The 20263-nt window shown below is 38.3% G+C and overlaps 1 protein-coding gene across 2 annotated transcripts in view; it reads right to left on the reverse strand.

Annotated features, from left to right (window-relative positions):
- Nucleotides 1–20263, reverse strand: part of NBAS (NBAS subunit of NRZ tethering complex) — a 414675-nt gene that overhangs the window by 166378 nt on the left and 228034 nt on the right. For both annotated transcript variants that reach the window (XM_038006212.2, XM_038006211.2), the window contains exons 33-35: nt 16313–16426; nt 13566–13723; nt 12011–12100 (exon numbers count right to left, since the gene is read on the reverse strand). In XM_038006212.2, coding sequence (XP_037862140.2) covers nt 12011–12100; nt 13566–13723; nt 16313–16426 — 362 coding nt within the window. The remainder of the gene's footprint in view (nt 1–12010; nt 12101–13565; nt 13724–16312; nt 16427–20263) is intronic.

Raw genomic sequence — 20263 nt, forward strand, 5'->3', positions numbered from 1 at the left:
AGATGAAAAATAAAAATGTATTGCTTATTACTAACATAGTTTAAAACATAAAAATACATTAGAAATGCATAGGCCTTATGAAGAAACAGCAGGATAGAAGAAAGAATACAATCTGAAATTCTAACAGTGGTGCTAAAAGAGGAAGCTACTAGTATAAACCTTTGTGAGGAATAGAAATCTATGATGTAGATATGTCAATCTAATCAAAATTATGATTCACACTCCTGAGTATCAAGCTATCAAATAAGTAAAGATATTATCCCAGAAGCATGACAATAAGCAAAGTATTTCCTTCTTTGGTCAGACCTATATACTGACTAAAATGCAGAAATGGATGTTCTGAATTGTGCTGGCACTGTGTTACCATCCAGATCACTGATGTTATGATCAATGTAAACTGAACCTTCCACAGAGAACACTCATCAGGCAATATTGTCCAAAAAACAACTAAAGAAAAACTAATGACGACATATCATGCTTCCAGTGATGTGCTGGTATCAACAGTAAACAAAACAAAGTGAGCATTTACACAAAGTTATAAAAATAAAACACAAGAAAATAGGAAATTACCTATCCCAGGAGCCCATTTCTAGCATTTTATTGCAGAGCAACACCAGCATGAGTATGCAAAGATGTGTACGTAAAATGCATAGTGCAGTTTAGTCTAAAATAGAGAAAAGTTGGACACAATCTAAATGTACAAAAGCAAAGGAAACAATAAATAAATCATGGTACATGCATCCAATGAATACCATGATGCCATTATGTAAATTGTCTACATGGAATCACAAGGGCAGATCCAATGACACATATCAGTATTACATGAAACAGTAACCTGCAAAATAATGTATGCAGTATGAATTCATTTTAGTTCATAAAACAAATAAACTTCCAGGAGACAGAGGAGAAGCTATACAGAAAATCTGTTTGTACTTAGGAAAAGTATGGAAGGAAACATATGAAGTTAGAAATGTTTATCTCCGAGCAGAGGGATTCGTGGGGCTCAGGAAGATCAGAGAATAGAAAGATGAGAGGGAGGAAAAAGAGAGAACTTTGTCTTTCACATATATTAATGTGTTGTTCATTAAATTATTTTTATATTTTAAAAAAGCAGAAAGTACAAAGTTACACATATATCCATGTAACTATTTTATCATACATGTTTCACATCTAATTGCTTTTACTGAAATATAGAAATATAGTGTGCTGGATAATGTCAATATCCCTTATGCCCCTATAAATGAATTATTAAAATTAAAGCTTGCGTTATTTCTGTAACTAAAGAAAACATTATAAACTCCAGTCAACATGGGATGGTAAAGTCCTGTTTCAGGACACTAACTATGCTCTAAAATGAGCATAGAGAAAGGAGTCAAAGGACACCCAAGTTCAATAGAGTTCAACATTTTGGGGCTCAGAATTCAGATATCAGCAGTGGCTGTCAGGTGCTCCTTTCCAGAGAAGAACCGTGAATCAAAAGCATACCCTGCAAAGAAAAAACTTCAGCCAGATTTACTGTCCAGGCTATGCATTTACACAAGCTGTGGGCCTAAGGAGGAAGAGCACAAAAACAAGGCTGAAAGGAACTAGGACAATCCCTTCACTGGCTCCATGTGTGCATTCTCATATTCTCAACCTTACAAAGGGGAAAAAACTTCATGTGAAAAACTACCAATGGACATATTCTTGAGTGAAGTGCCACAGGACTGAGCAGAGAGAAACCACAACACTACAGAATCATTAGATAAGGAAGGTGGGACAGAATGTTTCATCACTCAAAATTAGCTTGCAAACCAAAATTCCAGAGCACATGGGGAAAAATCAATAAAGCAATAATTATAACAAAAATCACTCCAAATAAAATTTCATTTAAAACTTCAAAATAATTCATTTGCATCTTTGTGTGTACTAAATGTGAAATTTAAAATCTATTAAGAAAGAATAAGTATCATAAGATAAAGAAACATGATTCTATTGAGTTAATTTTTATGTGTGATATGAGGTAAAGTTCTAACTTCTCTCTTTGCAGATGGATATCCCTCAAGTCCATACTTATTTCATAAAAGGACTTCTTACTTAAAAAGGTAAATAAATAAATGTAAGTACTAAAAACTACAAAACTTTCAGAAAAAAAGCACAGGCGTACATCTTCGCAATCTTGGGTTATGCACGGATTTCTTAGATATAACAACAAAAGTACAACCCATAAAAGAAAATATTAATAAACAAGACTTCAGGAACATTAAGCATTTTTTGTACCTTAAAAGCCAGCATTAAGAAAATAAAAAGTCAAATATATATTGAGAGAAAAAAATACTTTCAAATCATAAATCCGAGAAAAAAAAAAAAAACACTCGACTGCAAGATGTTAAAAAAACGAAACAAAATAAAAAATATCTTACAGCTCAATAACAAGACAAACAGCCAAGTTAAAAAATGGGTAAAATAGGCTGGGCGCGGTGGCTCAAGCCTGTAATCCCAACACTTTGGGAGGCCGAGACGGGCGGATCACGAGGTCAGGAGATCAAGACCATCCTGGCTAACACAGTGAAACCCCGTCTCTACTAAAAAAATACAAAAAACTAGGCGGGCGCCTGTAGTCCCAGCTACTCTGGAGGCTGAGGCAGCGTCAACCCGGGAGGTGGAACTTGCAATGAGCTGAGATCTGGCCACTGCACTCCAGCCCAGCGACAGAGCGAGTCTCAGTCTCAAAAAAAAAAAAAAGAAAAAAAAAAGAAAAAAAAAATGGGTAAAATATTTGGATACCATTACATTAAGAAAGTATAAGAATAGCCAGCCAATAAGTACATGAAAAAAAAGAGCTCATCATCATTAGTTACTTGGGATATAAATATCAAACAAATATCATAATGAAATAGTACATATATAGGAATGGCTTTAATGAAACAATTCAATCAAAAACCAGTTAAAAAAAAAAAAGACCGCTAGCTGAAATAATAAGAAAAAGAGAGAAGAATCAAATAGACAAAATAAAAAATGATAAAGGGGATATCACCACTAACCCCACAGAAATATAAACTACCATCAGAGAATACTATAAACACCTCTACACAAATAAACAAGAAAATCTAGAAGAAATGGATAAATTCCTGGAGACATATATACACACTCCCAAAACTAAACCAGGAAGAAGTTGAATCCCTGAATAGACCAATAACGAGTTCTGAAATTGAAGCAGTAATTAATAGCCTACTAACCAAAAAAAGCCCAGGACCAGACAGATTCACAGCCGAATTCTACCAGAGGTACAAAGAGGAGTTGGGACCATTATGTCTGAAACTAATCCAAACAATTGAAAAGGAGGGACTCCTCCCTAACTCATTTTATGAAGACAGTAGCATCCTGATATCAAAACTGTGCAGAGATGCTGCGGGAAGTCAGGGACCTCGAATAGACGGACCGGCTGAAGTCGCAGCAGCAGATCATAAATCGTGAAGATTTCATGGACATTTATTAGATCCCCAAATTAATACTTTTATAATGTCTTACGCCTGCCTTTACTGCAGTCTCTGAACATAAATTGTGATGATTTCATGGACACTTACCACTTCCCTATTCAATACCCTTGTGATTTCCTATGCCTGTCTTTAATCTCTTAATCCCGTCGTCTTCTTCGTAAACTGAGGAGGATATGTGTCGCCTCAGGACCCTGTGATGATTGGGTTAACTGCACAAATTGTTGGTAGAGCATGTGTGTTTGAACAATATGAAATCTGAGCACCTTGAAAAAAGAACAGGATAACAGCAATCTTCAGGGAACAAGGGAGATAACACTGGGAGCCTGACTTTACCGGTGAGCCAGGCGGAACAGAGCCATGTTTCTCTTCTTTCAAATGCAAATAGGAGAAATATTGCTGAATTCTTTTTCTCAGCAAGGAACATCCCTGAGAAAGAGAATGCGCCCTGAGGGTAGGTCTATGAACAACCCCCTGAGGGTGGCCGCCTTTTACGGTGGAAGCTAAACCAAAGGGATGAAATAAGCCCTGGTCTCCTGCAGCGCGCCCAGGCTTATTAGGAAGAGGAAATTCCTGCCCAGTAAATTTTGGTCAGACAGGTTGTCTGCTCTCAACCTTGTCTCTGGATAAGATGTTATCAATGACAATGCGTGCCGGAAACTTCATTAGCAATTTCAATTTCAACCCATCCTGTGGTCCTGTGATCTTGCCCTGCCTCCACTTGCTTTGTGATATTTTATTACCTTGTGAAGTATGTGATCTCTGTGACCCACACTCTATTCATGCACTCCCTCCCCCTTTGAAAATCGCTAATAAAAACTTGCTGGTTTTATGTCTCGGGGAACATCACGGATCCTGCTAACATGTGATGTCTCCCTCGGACACCCAGCTTTAAATTTCTCTCTCTTGTACTCTTTCCCTTTATTTCTTAAACCACTCGAGACACTTAGGAAATAGAAAAGAACCCACCTTAACTATCGGGAGCGGGTTCTCAAAAAAAGAAAACTTCAGGCCAATATTGCTGATGAACATTGATGCGAAAATCCTCAATGAAACACTGGCAAACGAAATCCAGCAGCACATCAAAAAACTTTTCCACCACAATCAAGTCGGCTTCATCCCTGGGATGCCAGGATGGTTCAAAATACATAATAAATGTAATCCATCACATAAACAGAACCAATGACAAAAACCACATGATTATCTCAATAGATGCAGAAAGGCCTTAGATAAAATTCAACATCCCTTCATGTCAAAAATTTTCAATAAATTAGGTATTAATGGAACATATATCAAAATAATAAGAGCTATTTATGACAAACCCAAAGCCAATATCACATTAAATGGGCAAAAACTGGAAGCATTCCCTTTGAAAACTGGTACAAGACAAGGATGCCCTCTCTCACCGTTCCTATTCAACATAGTATTGGAAGTTCTGGCCAGGGCAATCAGGCAAGAGAAAGAAATAAAGGGTATTCAAATAGGAAGAGAGGAAGTCAAATTGTCTCTATATGCAGACGACATGATTTTATATTTAGAAAACCCCATTATCTCAGTCCCAAAACTCCTTAAGCTGATAAGCAACTTCAGCAAAGTCTCAGGATACAAAATCAATGTGCAAAAATCACAGGCATTCCTTTACGCCTACAATAGAGAGCCAAATCAAGAATAAACTTCCATTCATAATTGCTACAAAGAGAATAAAATGTCTAGGATACAGGTGACAAGGGACCTGAAGGACCTCTTCGAGGAGAACTACAAATCACTGCTCAAAGAAATAAGAGAGGACACAAACAAATGGAAAAACATTCCATGCTCATGGATAGGAAGAATCAATATATCATGAAAATGGCCATAGCCCATAGATTTAATGCTATTCCCATCAAACTACCACTGACATTCTTCACAGAATTAGAAAAAACTACTTTAAATTTCATAGGGAATCAAAGGAGATCCCGTCTAGCCAACACAATCCTAAGCAAAAAGAATCAAGCTGGAGGCATCATGCTACCTGAATTCAAACTATACTATAAGATGACAGTGACCAAAACAGCATGGTACTGGTACCAAAACAGACATATAGACCAAAGGAACATAACAGAGACCTCAGAAATAGCACCACACATCTACAACCATCTGATCTTCAACAAACCTGACAGAAACAAGCAATGGGGAAAGGATCTCCTATTCAATAAATGGTGGTGGGAGAACTGGCTAGCCATGTGAGGAAAACTGAAACCGGACCCCTTCCCTACACTTTATACAAAAATTAACTTAAGATGGATTAAAGACTTAAATGTAAACCCCAAAACCATAAAAACCCTAGAAGAAAACCTAGGCAATACCATTCAGGACAACGGCATGGGCAAAGACTTCATGACAAAAACGTCAAAGCAATTGCAACAAAAGCCGCAATTGACAAATGGGATCTAATTAAACTAAAGAGCTTCTGCACAACAAAAGAAACTAACATTAGAGTGAACAGGCAACTTACAGAATGGGAGAAAATTTCTGTAATCTTCCCATCTGACAAAGATCTAATATCCAGGATTTATAAGGAACTTAAACAAATTTACAAGTAAAAAACAAACAACCCCATCAAAAAGTGGGCAAAGGGTATAAACTGACACTTCTCAAAAGAAGACATTTACACCACCAAGAAACATATGAAAAAAAGCTCAACATCACCGGTCATTAGAGAAATGCAAATCAAAACCACAATGAGATACCATTTCACACCAGTTAGAACGGTGATTATTAAAAGAAGTCAAGAAACAATAGATGCTGGTAAGGCTGTGAAGAAATAGGAATACTTTTACACTGTTGTTGGGAATGTAAATTAGTTCGACGATTGTGGAAGACAGTATGGCAATTTCTCAAGGATCTAGAACCAGAAATGCCATTTGACCCAGTAATCCCATTACTCAGTATATACTCAAAGGAATGTAAATCATTCTACTATAAGGACACATGCACACATATGCTTATTGCAGCACTATTTACAAAAGCAAAGTCATGGAACCAACCCAAATGTCCATCAATGATAGACTGGATAAAGAAAATGTACATATACACCATGGAATATTATGCAGCCATAGAAAGGTATGCGATCATGACCTTTGCAGGGACATGGATGAAGCTGGAAGCCATCATCCTCAGCAAACTAACACAGGAACAAAAAACAAAACCCCCACGTTCTCACTCATAAGTGAGAGTTGAACAATGAGAACACATGGACCCAGGGAGGGGAACAACACACACCAGGGCCTGTTGAGGGGTTGCGGGAGAGGGGAGGAAACTTAGATGACAGGTCAATAGGTGCAGCAATCCACCATGTTACCTATGTAACAAACCTGCACATTCTGCATGTATATCCCGGAACTTAAAGTAAAATAAATTTAAAAAAAAAAAAAAAAAGTCAGTTAATAACACACATTAGCAAGGATGTAGAGAAACTGGAACCTTAACATATTCTTTGTGGAAATGTAAAAATGTGCAGACACTTTGGAAAACAAAAAGTTTGGCAGTTTCTTCAGATGTTAAACACAATATAACAAACAATGCAGAAATTCTACATCTAGAGAAATCAAAACATATTTCCACACAAAGGCTTTTACATCAATGTTCAGAGCAGCATTATTCAAAATAGCTAAGAAATGGAAACAACCCAAATGTCCATCAACTGGTGAATGGAAAAGTAAATGCTGGCCAATATATTGTAATATAACTGACATTCTGCTCCCTTTTATTTAAATATTTCTAAACAATAATTTTATAAATTCAAACTAGCTCTATACTTAGCCCATGCTCAAGATTTAAACATTAATTAGTCCAGTCATATAAATCTGTAGCCACTTAAAATGCTCATAACAAACTTTCCCACAGTGCAAATTATTTTTTAATGGGAACCTTGTACACAATCCATTTCTAACTCTAATTAGATTTATCTAGGGAAAACGCCATTGGTTAATTGATATACCTAATACTAGCTAAACAAAATGTTAATATACTCTAAGTGGTAGAATACTGTTCCATCTAAAAAGCATAATGACCAACATTAATAAGAAACTGGAAATCTGTAATTTTGGTAGTTACTCACAAATTATGCATTTTGTTCTATTTATAGACAAACATCCTGTTTACAGGGACAACAGCAATATCTTCAAACTTGTAGGCTCCATTTGTACTAACATAAATGCTACTGCATAACAATTACATCTTTATTTTGCTTGGATATATAAATAAACATCATTTTCACAAGTGAAGTAATGAAAGTCTTAAGTATTAAAGCAGATTACACATAAAGTCATCTCTCATTTATGAGCGATAATTTAATGTGGTTATTACCTCTACTGTTAATGTGTAACACACGGCATCTTAGAGCTAAGCACTATATTTTAACCTAATAATAGTAGCTATAACATTCTGAAACATGCCTCATAAATCAAAGCCACAATGCATGCATTGAGGGTTTGGACTAGCACTTCATGCGATCTAGATCTATTACAATTTGCTGAAAGGGGACAAAGGCAGATGGGAAAGCTTTTAAGGAGATTTAAAATAAAAAATAAAAAAGCAAAAGACAATCATTTTGGAAGAACTCCTTTTCCTTGCTAGGTGGAACTTGTGGAGGACTACCAGTGGTCTCCTTCATTTACCGATGGGATTTAATAGAGTAACACGTGCCCACTTGCAGTAACACAGCATGACCCACTCCAAAGAAGCCACCAAGAGGTCAGGCTGACACTTTGTAATTCACTGTAGAAGCAGAAAATAGAAGTCCCCAAAGTCACAAAAGGCTTTTCACAGATTTTGGAAAGAACAAGCGGGTTCCAAATAATTCATAAAGCTGAGCTTAGCAAACACATTGCAATTCCATGCCGAACAGAAAAATGATACACTCCTCACACTGGCCAAAACATCACAGCACCTCAGTAGTCACCACATGATGACTGAAAATCCGCTTCCTAATTCATTTTAGGAAATTAAAAAAAAAAAAAAAATTCACTTCCTAATTGATTTTTACCACTGACTGATCATTATGCAGTTGGTGTCTCCAGCGAGCTTTATGAAGCGTGACCTAGGCATTCACTAATTGAGAAGCACAGTAAGAGCACAGATAGATGGCACACCTCCAGTGACCGGACAACACCAAGTCACACCACAAAGTGCTAACGCAGAACAGTGAGAGAACGCTTAGGGAATATAGAGAAGGGGGCAATTTGAGGACTCAAGGAAAACTTCACAAAGAACATACTTCAGATGGAAGGGGTAAGAGCACAAGACAGGCACAAGAGCACAAGATCAGAAGTGTCCTCCAGACAGAGAGGAAACTCTACAAAATAACACTAAATGGTGATATGTTCTCTACCACTGGAGCATAACAGATGTTTGAAAGGCATGAAAAGGGATGATGCTAGACGCAAGCAGAGTAGGAGATGTGACTGGACAAGCTGTGGAGGGATGAGAGGTTCAAAAGGAACAAAACTTCAGATAAAGATCTCATGAAAAGCAGGTCTTCAATTGGACCTTGAAAGACAACTCCTCCTAATACATGGAACATTGAGTGACCACTGGCCAGTATAAGAACCGTTTTGAATCCCACAGGGAGAACAGAATAGAAATTTAATGTGTTTTCACATCCAATGAGGGAAAACAATAGTTGCTAATCAGTACAACTGCAAGTCAAAACATGCCAAAGGACAAAGCGTATCCACGTCACTCTAGGACCCTAGAAAATGCTATGGCTGCCATCTGAAGGGAGGGAGGGCAACAGCAAAAGAAGTCCACGGCCTGCAGTGCTGGCGGCTGAATGCCGGCCTCCACTGAATGTTGCACCTTCTAGAGCTCTGATGTCCAATCTGGTAGCCAGTAGCCTCATGTGGCTATTTAAATTTAAATTAATTAAAACTAAGTACAATTTAAGGCTGGATGCAGTGATTCATCACACCTGTATTCCCAGCACTTTGGGAGGCCGAAGCTGGTGGATCACTTGAGGCCAGGAGTTCAAGACCGGCCCGGCCAACGTAGTGAAACCTCATCTCAAAAATAAATAAATTAATTAAATAAATTTAATTTAAAATTTGATCCATTAAAAGTGATATTTCAAGTGCCCAATAGCTCTGTGTGACTAGTGGCTACAATGATGAACAATGCTGGTATGACATATTTCTTTCACTGAAGAAAGTTCTATTGGCAGTGCTGTCCTAGAGTTACTGCTGCAGGAGGAAGAGGCAAAAATTCCATAGGGGCAAAAATTAACATTACAACCCTCTTTGAGATAATCAGATTACTTAGTATTGAACTGGGAATACACATGTATATTAGATCCATGCTCATTAAATTAAATTTTAATATTAAAAAAAGAGTTGTGAAAATGGGGTAGTTGTATATATTCTACTCTGGGCAAAAGCTAAGTATCTTTGCCCTAATTCCATCAATAGACTCCACAACTGAAGCTTTGTACCAGAGTTCTAAAAGTAACTTAGAGTACACAAATACTAAAGACTTTGTCAAGATGGATACAGCAAAAAAAAAAAAAAAAAGGTTAGTGCAGCTCACTTACCACAATAGGTGTCTCCCAAAATAGTTACAAGAAAAATAAAGGACATTTTACGCTGTGAAAGTGAAGCTTACCATTCGATGGAATCTCATGAAAAACCAATCTATACAGAGAATCATCACATCTTAATTTACCTAGCTGGGATGTCAGAAACTGGGCCACTGCCTTTGATCTAAAAAATGCTAATTCTATGTTTCTAGAAAGAGTCATGAAAAGTTAAATTCCCTTGGGCAAACAGTGACCAAAAGAAGACAGGTGTCAGGGGGCATACTCCTCCTCCTTCCTCTCCCAGGATGGAAGATTCTGAAACACATATAGACTTAATTGGTACAGACAATTTTATTCGTAAGAATCTCAATGAGGAAAAGAAAAACAACAAAAATCCAACACAAAATAAGCAAGTGAATCGAACAAGTACCTCAAAAAGAGGATCTCTCCTGCACTATCTCCATCTCATTAGTAATCAGAAAAATATAAATCAGTTAATTAGATATCATTAAACACTTAGGAGTATAGGCAAAATTTAGGAAACCAACAATAGCAATGTCCTGGATTGGAGTAACCAGCAATCCTGTACATTACTTCTCAAAGTCAATCAGTAACACAAAAGAAAAGCACCTGGCATTATCTATTTAGGTTGAATTATATACATAGCTCACAACATATATTTCCAGTGCTAGATACATGCCTGAGAGAACTGTTTGCCCATGTACACTAGAGACACGTACAAACGATGACAGTCACATTATTTTTAGTCACCAAAATTGAAAACAAACCAATGTCAATCAATGTTCATATGAATAAACTGTAATATGCATACCGAAATTAATTTCTACATAGCAATAAAAATGAATAAACTACAGCTACATGCAACAGCATGAATGGATCTCACAAACATAACATTAAGTATAACTATTTCTATAAAATACAAAAATAGGTAAAACTAAACTATCATATTGAGGGTATCTATGGTACATATCAAAATTATTTAAAACAAAAGCAAAAATCACAAAAATCTGGTTATCAGGATTAGTCAAGACAGTGGTGATCTCTGGAAAGGGAGGGAAAAGTTAGGAATGAAATACAGAAGGCCGGGCATGGTGGCTCACACCTGTAATCCACGCACTTTGGAAGGCTGACGAGGGCGGATCACTTAAGGTCAGGAGTTTGAGACCAACCTGGCCAACATGGTGAGACTCCATCTCAACTAAAAATTAAACAAATTAGCCGGGTGTGGTGTGTAATCCCAGCTACTCGGGAGGCTGAGGCAGGAGAATCCCTTGAACTGGGGAGGTGGAGGCTGCAGTGAGCAGAGATCACGCCGCTGCACTCCAGCCTGGCAAAAGAGTGAGACTCCGTCGAAAAAAAAGTAGTTTAATAAGGAGAGGGTCCGGGGGATTTGGAAGGTGGTTAGGTACTGCTTCTTTACCTGTAGTTTCATGGGTGTTTTCTTTTTTTTTTTTTTTTTTTTTTTTTTTTTTTTTTTTGAGACGGAGTCTCGCTGTGTCACCCAGGCTGGAGTGCAGGCGCGATCTCGGCTCACTGCAAGCTCCGCCTCCCGGGTTCACGCCATTCTCCTGCCTCAGCCTCCAAGTAGCTGGGACTACAGGCGCCCGCCACCACGCCCAGCTAGTTTTTTGTATTTTTAGTAGAGACGGGGTTTCACCATGTTAGCCAGGATGGTCTCGATCTCCTGACCTCGTGATCCACCCGCCTCGGCCTCCCAAAGTGCTGGGATTACAGGCTTGAGCCACCGCGCCCGGCCGGGTGTTTTCTTTATGATAGTTTATTGAGCTGAACATTTTCTGGTATACTTTTTTATATGAATGTTATATTTCACACACGCACACAAAAGCGAGAAAAGTGGTCTGCACACACATACACAAAACGCTTCTCATCCACAAGGTTAGGTAATCCCATTTTATTTCACTCTCAGCCACCTTTCAAACTCCTCTTCCTCATTGTAACTCACCTCTTGTACTGCTTTACTAGTTAATGGTGAAGCACTGATATTTTCCCCTCCTTCATGATGGATCTGGAAATTCACTCTTTGATAAAGAATCTAAAACAAGAACAGGCTATGCTGTAAAGGAGATAACGTTTTTAAATTTGCTTCTCATCACAATGTAGGCTTGAAATTTAAAAAGTACTTTTAAAAAGAAAATTACCTTTTCATAATGATTAGCTTTGGTAACAGGCTTACTTCAGGACTTCACAAACAGTTTCAAAAGGATGCAATGGTTTCAGAAGTGGAGATCAAGTGTGAAAAAAACTGATATACAATGTAATGAATTGTTACAGGCGGTGTCTATGTTTGGGCCCGGAGCAACCTCAATTCTTGCCTCCTCAGAAGAATAAATTTGACTGAGGAGCATACGGCAGAAAAAGAGACCAAGGCGAGTTTTAGAGCAAGAGTGGAAGTTTATTAAAAAGCTTTACAGCAGGAATGAAAGGAAGGAAGATACACCTGGAAGAGGCCCAAGTGAGGGATTTGAAGGACAAGTGTGGGGTTTGACCTTTGGCTTAGAGCTTCATATCCTGGCATACTTCCAGGTTCTTGTGTCCCTTCTCTCCTGACTCTTCCCTTGGGGTGGGTTGTGCACACATGCAATGGCCTGCTGGCGATGGGAGAGGAGCATGCCCAGTGTGTTTACAGGAGTTGTATGCAAGCTCAGCGGCAGGATTCTTCCCTTTTCCAGTGGAATGCCCTCACAGGTCATATGCCGGTGAAACTCCGCCATTTTGCCGCTTAGTGAACATGCTTGAGCTCACTGGGCAACTCCTGAGATCTTATCAGGAAGCGCTGATCATCAGTTTCAGGGTTTTTTTTTCTATCTATAGGGAAACTGTCTTTCCCTGGTGCTGGCTGCAACCAATTATTATTTTAGAGAGGCAGTGTGACAACTGCCTGACGCCTCTGATGGTCACCTGACTTTCCTGGTGGGGTGGGGGGCCCTCTCCTGTCTTACTCATGTCTGCCTGACTAGCTACCAACTGTAAGAGAATGACTATGGGATGAAAATGTGGATTCTAGAATCTCCTCATACATTTAACAGTGTTTCTCCACAGGGGCACTATCCTCTCCTATGCAGACCTATCCTGTGAATTTTAGGAAATTTAGCATCCCCCCAACCAAAGCCCACCCCAATTCCCAATTTCCTAAGGGAATGGTTGCTCCACTGACTTTAACCCATATGATTTCAGATATATTTTACATGACCATTTAGCATATGTTTAATTCACAACACTAACTTTCCCCATTATTTTCAATAATTTCTTTCCTAATATTACTTTCTATCTTTCTCAAGGCTGTCTTGTATCCTTTCTTCCTTGCTGTTATAAAGCCAGCAACATTATGTTATATCCTAATATTTTCATGTTCCTTTCCCATAAGCGACGATCTAGTTTTCTTCCATAAATTAAAATTCTCATACTTTTTTTTTTTTAATGACCACATATCTCAGATACACATACCCAACAACATGCATTTCATACAGGTTAGGATTTCCTTTGTTGAGAGCACTTACTTCTGTCTGCAGAGAGCTGCTAGCTGCCAAAAGAAGTTCAATGCTGCTAGGAGGGCAATGTGTCAACGCAAAAGCCATGAGCTCTTGACGAGTGCCCAAGTCCTGGTAACCTTCTGATTGTCCTAACTGGCTACAAACATCCCAGCTTTTAGGATAACCTGCAAAATTGGCAAGGAGAAAAACAATGATTCCCAAAAGAAGAAGAATATTCAATCTAAGATGACAAATGCAATAGCTTCCTGCTCAGGTCTTGTTGTACCAAAGCAAAATCATAGTCATTAGTGACACATTATTTTATAAGCAGAAACAGATAAAAATCTAAGCTAGGAAAGATTAGGGTGGTTTATTATCCAGAAAGTTCAATGCTACTCCAGACAAGTGTTTCTGAAAAACTCTGTTAAATTTTAGATTAACTGACAATAAGTGCAAATAATCGACTGAGATTTGATGTTCTGTGAAAAGGCAGGCATCTGAATTCAGAACATCTGACAGCCTGGTCCAACCCTGCTACTTAGCACTGGTGTGAGAGCTTTAAGAAAGAGCCAAAAGTATCACAATTCTTTTTCTACTATAAAAGGACAAGAATAACACCTTCCTCTTGGGTTGTTGAAGGAATTAAGTAACATTTGTATGTAAAAGCACATGTAAACTGCAAAGTGCTAGAAAAAAGAGACATTATGACAGATCCCCATACAAAATCACTCACTTTATAGATAAGATAGACATCTAAGGACAGTGACTGAATCACCCTCCAACTCCCAGCAGGGATCTTTTTCCTATACATTATACTCTGAATTCTTAAAACACATTTTTATTCTTATTTGAAGGAATTCCAGCCTTGGGCCTATTTGTCTAAGTACAAAACTTGTAGTACAGAATAATTTTTTCTAAATATGTAAAGTAAAAATTAATTCAGATATTACTCTTACCAGAATAAAATTATTATAAAGCTCTCCATATGAACAATTTAGATCAGTACATTTTCACAGAGAGCCATAATTATTCTAAATTTAATATTGCAAAATCACTTGGTCAATATTATGGAACACAGCTCATTTATGAAAACAATTTGCTAATGCTGAAGTTATAAAATATTGAATATTTTTCGAGAGTTTTAAATGTTTTCATAGATGTAAAGCCAAAGATCCTCTCTGTGACCAAACTTAAATCAGACAACCCTGAGCCCTCTTCTCAACAAGGCCTTAACCTTGGCCCCCAGCCTTGCTAGGCTGTATACTCCAGTTTTAGCAAAAATCCTACTAAGTCAGTTTAGCCAGAATCCTCAAATTCTCAAGGGCTGATCAAATTACTCATCCCTCAGCAGTGATATCTTATCATCCTGGCTGGCCTTCAGCAAGGTCCTATTAAATCATTTTAGCAAGGATCCCCCTGCCCTTGATGTCTCCTCTTAATTTTCCATCTACTGACCCTTCAGTTAGCCTGTTGGCTACAAATGTCTAGCTGTCCTTGTTGTATTCAGAGTTTAGTCCAATCTCTCTCCCCTACTGCAGTGGTCTTCATACTCATCACAATAGTCCTTGCTGTTATAACAAGTGTCAGAATAAGGTTTGCTTTAACAGTACACATGCAAAAGTTACACAAATCATTAGTGTAGAACTCCATGAGTCATCATGAAGTGAAGCCCTGCATTTTAACCACTCCCTATTAATGTATTGAGAGTGGGTAGAAAGATGTGTTTGGGCCTTCACATATTCAAGCATAGCCATGGAAAGTTGGCAATTTAGTACAGAGCTCACGATAAGAAAAAAAAAAAAAAAAAAACTCCCTATCACACTGAAGAATGTGTTCTTTAAATGAGAAATTATTCTACAATAAAATCTCATTATCCTGCAGAGACTTGAATTTGAATTTCAATATGAAGAATTTTGGAGTTGCAAAACCCTTCCCAATTTCTCAATGTCGGTTTGAAAAGCACTACACTATCTGGCATGGGTTGGATCTGTGTCCCACCCAAACCTCATGTTGAAATGTAATCCCCAGTGCGGGAGGTGGGGCCTTGGGGGAGGTGATTAGATCATGGGGGTGATTTCTCATGGTTTAACATCATATCCCCTTGGTGCTGTAGTTGTGATAGTTAAGTCCCTGCAAGCTCTGGTTGTTTAAAAGTGTGTAGTCCCTCCCTCGTCTCTCTCTTCCTTCTGCTCCAGCCAGGTAAGCCTTCTGCTCCCACTCTGCCTTCTGCCATGAGTGAAAGTTCCCTGAAGCCTTCCTGGAGGCAGATGCTGCCATGCTTCCTGTACAGCTTGCGGAACCGCAAGCCAATTAAACCTCTTTCCTTTATAAATTACCCAGTCTCAGGTATTTCTTTATAGCAGTGTGAGAACGAACTAATACACTATCTTTAAAAAAAAATTTAAAAATGGAAATATTGACTATATAGATACAAACTAAATAATCTAAAAATTAAAATTTTCTCTTAGATAACAAATACAGGAAATAGCATTAAAATATTTTACATAAAATTATTTTTAAATTACAAGCATGTTTTTAATAGGGACTAGAAAGCAACCAAAATCTCAAATAAAATGTAATGTCTGAATCTGTTAAAATGTTTATATCAACATATAAGTACATAGCCTATATACTTATCAGTGCTCATAAAATGTATCTCAAGCCTCAATGTGGCTGGCTTACCAATCAGGTCAATTGATTTCAGAACAGACCTTTTCCATTATTCATCACATAAAGAGGATACGAGCAAAGTATAAAATAAGCTGTCTACTCACCTGTGGCCATCAGCTCCTGACAATGCATATTGGCTGCTTTGTAGTCATGGAAGCGAAGTGCTTGCTCCACTAAAAGGACTAGAACCTGTCCCCGCCTTTCTTCTGGGTCTTCACCTATAAGTCCAAGCAAAGGACCTAATGATTATGACAAGCAACATCAATTGATAGAAGAGTTTGTTAACACTGTCTTTCAAATTACTTCAGAAATAAAACAGAGAGATTAGACGGATTTGTAACGATGAGAGGAAAAAGTTGCTTTGACCTTTCAATCCACTTATGAAGCATAGAATTTGCCGTCAGTCTCCTAAGAGATCAATGATTAATATTAGTTCCTAATTAAAATACCCAAACCAGGAAGTCCAAAATCAGGGTAGTTTTGAGCCCTACAAAAAAGTCTTGGTATTACCAGGGTAAGGGAAGGAGAAGAAAATTTGTTTCCAAAAGAAAGCAGGTTATAAAAGGGGCTTGAAAAATAATGACCAGCAGATTAAAAGAATGGATAAAGATGATACAGCAATAAACTTCTCATATTAAAAATTCAACTACTATTTAGAAATTGGAATGCAAATGTTGTCCCGAGCACTGGCAAAGATTGTTCCTTAACAAATTCTCATTGGGCTCCTCCGAGCCTTACTGGGCCCTGTCCTTGGACATATCCTTGAGAGCCCAATTTTAGCAAAACTTCTGCTGTCAGTTGTAGCCAGAATCCTCCACACTGGATATCTGGTCATCCCTGATATCTGATCAAATCCCTCATCCCCACCACCAACTCCCAGATGTTATCTGGCCACCCTGGCCAGCCCTCAGGCAAGAATGTGTACTCTGTCAGGTGGTTTAACCAGAATGCCTCCTTACCCCAATGATTCTTCTTTGTAATTTTCCATCTGCCCCAACTTAGGTTCCAACATAAGTAAAACCCAACTCAATGGAAACAGTAAAATCAGAAATAACCAACTGTACTCTAACTAGGGACTACCCACATTAACTAATCAAGTATTTTCTTTGTCCACAAACACCTTATAAAATTTTCCCATCACCTCCACTCAGAAGAGCCTTGAACCACTTTGAGTTTGGTGCTGCCTGATTCATGAATTGCTGTCTGTTGAAAATAAACCCTTTGAAATTTTTATGTGCATAAGTTTACTTTTAACAAGCCCAATTTCTCTCTCTTACTGCAAAATTCTATTGCAGTAGTCCCTATACCTATAGTGCAGTCTCTCTTACAATTTTTTGTTTGTTTGTTTGTTAGTTTGAAGAGACAGGTCTCCCTACATTGCACAGGCTGGTCTTAAACTCCTGGGCTCAAGTGATCCTCATGCCTCAGCCTCTCATTTAAACATGCACCAGGGATAATTTTTTCATTAACAGCACCCATGGATCTCAATCACACAGATGTATGTATATAAAAATGGGGATGAAAAATACAACTTATAATATCTTAAAGCAAGTCTTATATTAACTTTACCCTGTGTAAACAGAATCACTGTGAGATAAATAGGAATGGGATATGGCTCCCCCTTCGTGTATTTTTTCTTTTTTCTTCTCTTGTCCAACTGATCACAAAACCCACACCACGACCTTGCTGGCAATATACCCACTAACCCTGGGGCTTCAGTCATACCAAGAGAACGGCCATTCTTCAGTGCTCTCACAATGTTTGACCATGCCTTTTACTTAAAGAATTCTGGGAAATGGACTTAAGAAAATCTAAATATCAAACCAAGGTTGTGGAGTGTCTCTCCTGGGGAACAAAGGCTGGAAATGGATTTGCAGCCTGTTGCTACCAGCCAGACCACCATGTGACCCATTACCTTAGGTAACTATGGCAACCAAATTAACACCGACCTGCATACCCTACCACTCACATGCGCTGCCCAGCCCAGCCGGCGTACTTTACCACAGATATCAATTCCTGCTCTTTGCCTAAAAACAAAAAAACAACAACAAAAAATCCCTACTGTTTTTTTCAGGGAGTCTACAGAGAGTCCTTGTGCCTCTGCTGTCTCCCATGTGCTTGAGCCCAACCCCTAAAATAAAAGCCTTGTCTGGGAAAGCTGCTTGGCCGTGTACGTGTGTGCATGTATTTATTTAGAGATGCGGTTTCTCTCTGTTGCCTGGGCTGAAGTGCAGTGGCACTACCACTGCTCACTGCAACCTCGACCTCCCAGATTCAAGAAATCCTCCCACCTCAGCCTACAGAGTCACTGGGCCTAGAGGGGACATACCACTAAACCTGGCTAACTTTTTTATTTTTTGTACAGACAGGGTCTTGCTATGTTACTCGGGTCAGTCTCGAACTCCTGGACTGAAGCAATCCTCCTGCCTCAGCCTCCCAAAGTGTTGGGATTAGAGGCGTGAACCACCACACCTGGCTTGTGTTCATTTTTATTACACAGTAAAGGAGGAGCCAAACGGCCTGTGATCTGCAGCAACCACAACATTACTATGCTATCCAACACACTGTCTACATTAAATTAAACAATGATTTTTGATGTTTTTTCCTTCTAAAGGCTAACAGAATGAAAATAATTTGGGGCTCAAGGGATCACAGTTCTGGCATATGGGTTATTTCAAAGTGAAAATATTTGAGCTATGGAAGATGAAGAAAGAAATTCTGACTGAATTTATCTTATCTGAATAAAGCAGAGTCTCCCTAAAATAGAACTGCAGTTAAACCCCCTCCACAGGAGTTTCCTGAGAACTCAGTTGGCATACAGACTGTCAGTTAGCATCAAAAAGCCCAACAGAACCTTCCATACTTTCCCACTGAAGCCCTAGCCCCTCCCACCCCATCCCCCTTTTTGTTAAGTTGGTATATAAACCTTACTTCTTGCTATTCAAGAGTTATTAATAACTAAGTGACTTCTGCATGCATGTGTAAAAAAAATCTTGTTTTTCTCTTGTCTATTGTCAGTTAACTCACAGGCCCCCCAACGAACCATTTGAAACAAAGTAGATGAAGGAAAAAGTTTCCTCCCAACAGGGACTTTAAACATTTTTGCTAGGTCTTTTAAAAATATTTTCCCCTTTGAGCGTTCTTAAATGACACATATAAAGGGGGAAAACCCTTAAACACAAAGTAAGTTTATAGTTTCACTGACAGTGCTCATCTTTTATTATCAGACTCAGTTTCCAGAGTCTAAAGATATACAAGAAAAATTCAGCTCATGTTAAAAGATCTAAAATTATTTTCCCAAAAGTATTTTTAGAAAATATTTTTAAAAATATTTTACATAAAATATAGGTTTTTGTTGCCCTTGCAACATATTCCTTTACTTTTCACTCGCTTAAAAACAATTTATTTCAATGGTAGGCTATCAGGACAAAAAAAAATTGTGATTATCTTTTTAATAATCTTTATTATCTATTAAAATGTAAGCTTTTGGCAGACAGGGGTTGGTTCATAGTTGGATGCTCAATACCCAGCATCAAGTAATGTACATAACAGAGAGGCTCAAAAACACACAGTCAGGAGTTGCTTAGCAAGAGGAATACATTCCACGTGTCATTAGGCAATTCCATCTTGAGCAAACATCACAGAGTGCACTCACACAAACCTAGATGGTACAGCCTACTACACAACTAGGCTATATGGTACAGAGCTCCTAGACTACAAACCTGTACAGTATGTTTCTGTACCGAATACTATGGGCAACTGGAATGCAATGGGAAGAATTATGTGTATCTAACCACAGAAAAGGTACAGTACAAATATTGTACAAAAGATAAAAAATGGTAACTCTGTAAAGGACATTTACCATGGATGGAGTTTACAGGACTGGAAGTTGCTCTGGGTGAGTCAGTTTGTTGGGTGGCGAGTGAATGTGAAGGCCGGGGATATGACTGCACACTACTGCAGACTTTATAAACACTCCACACTGAGACTACATGAAATTTAGTAAAAAAAAATAAAAAAATGTCTTTCTTCAGTAATAAGTTAACTATAGGTTA

The sequence above is a fragment of the Chlorocebus sabaeus genome, chromosome 14, assembly GCF_047675955.1.
Source record: "Chlorocebus sabaeus isolate Y175 chromosome 14, mChlSab1.0.hap1, whole genome shotgun sequence".
NCBI lineage: Eukaryota > Metazoa > Chordata > Mammalia > Primates > Cercopithecidae > Chlorocebus > Chlorocebus sabaeus.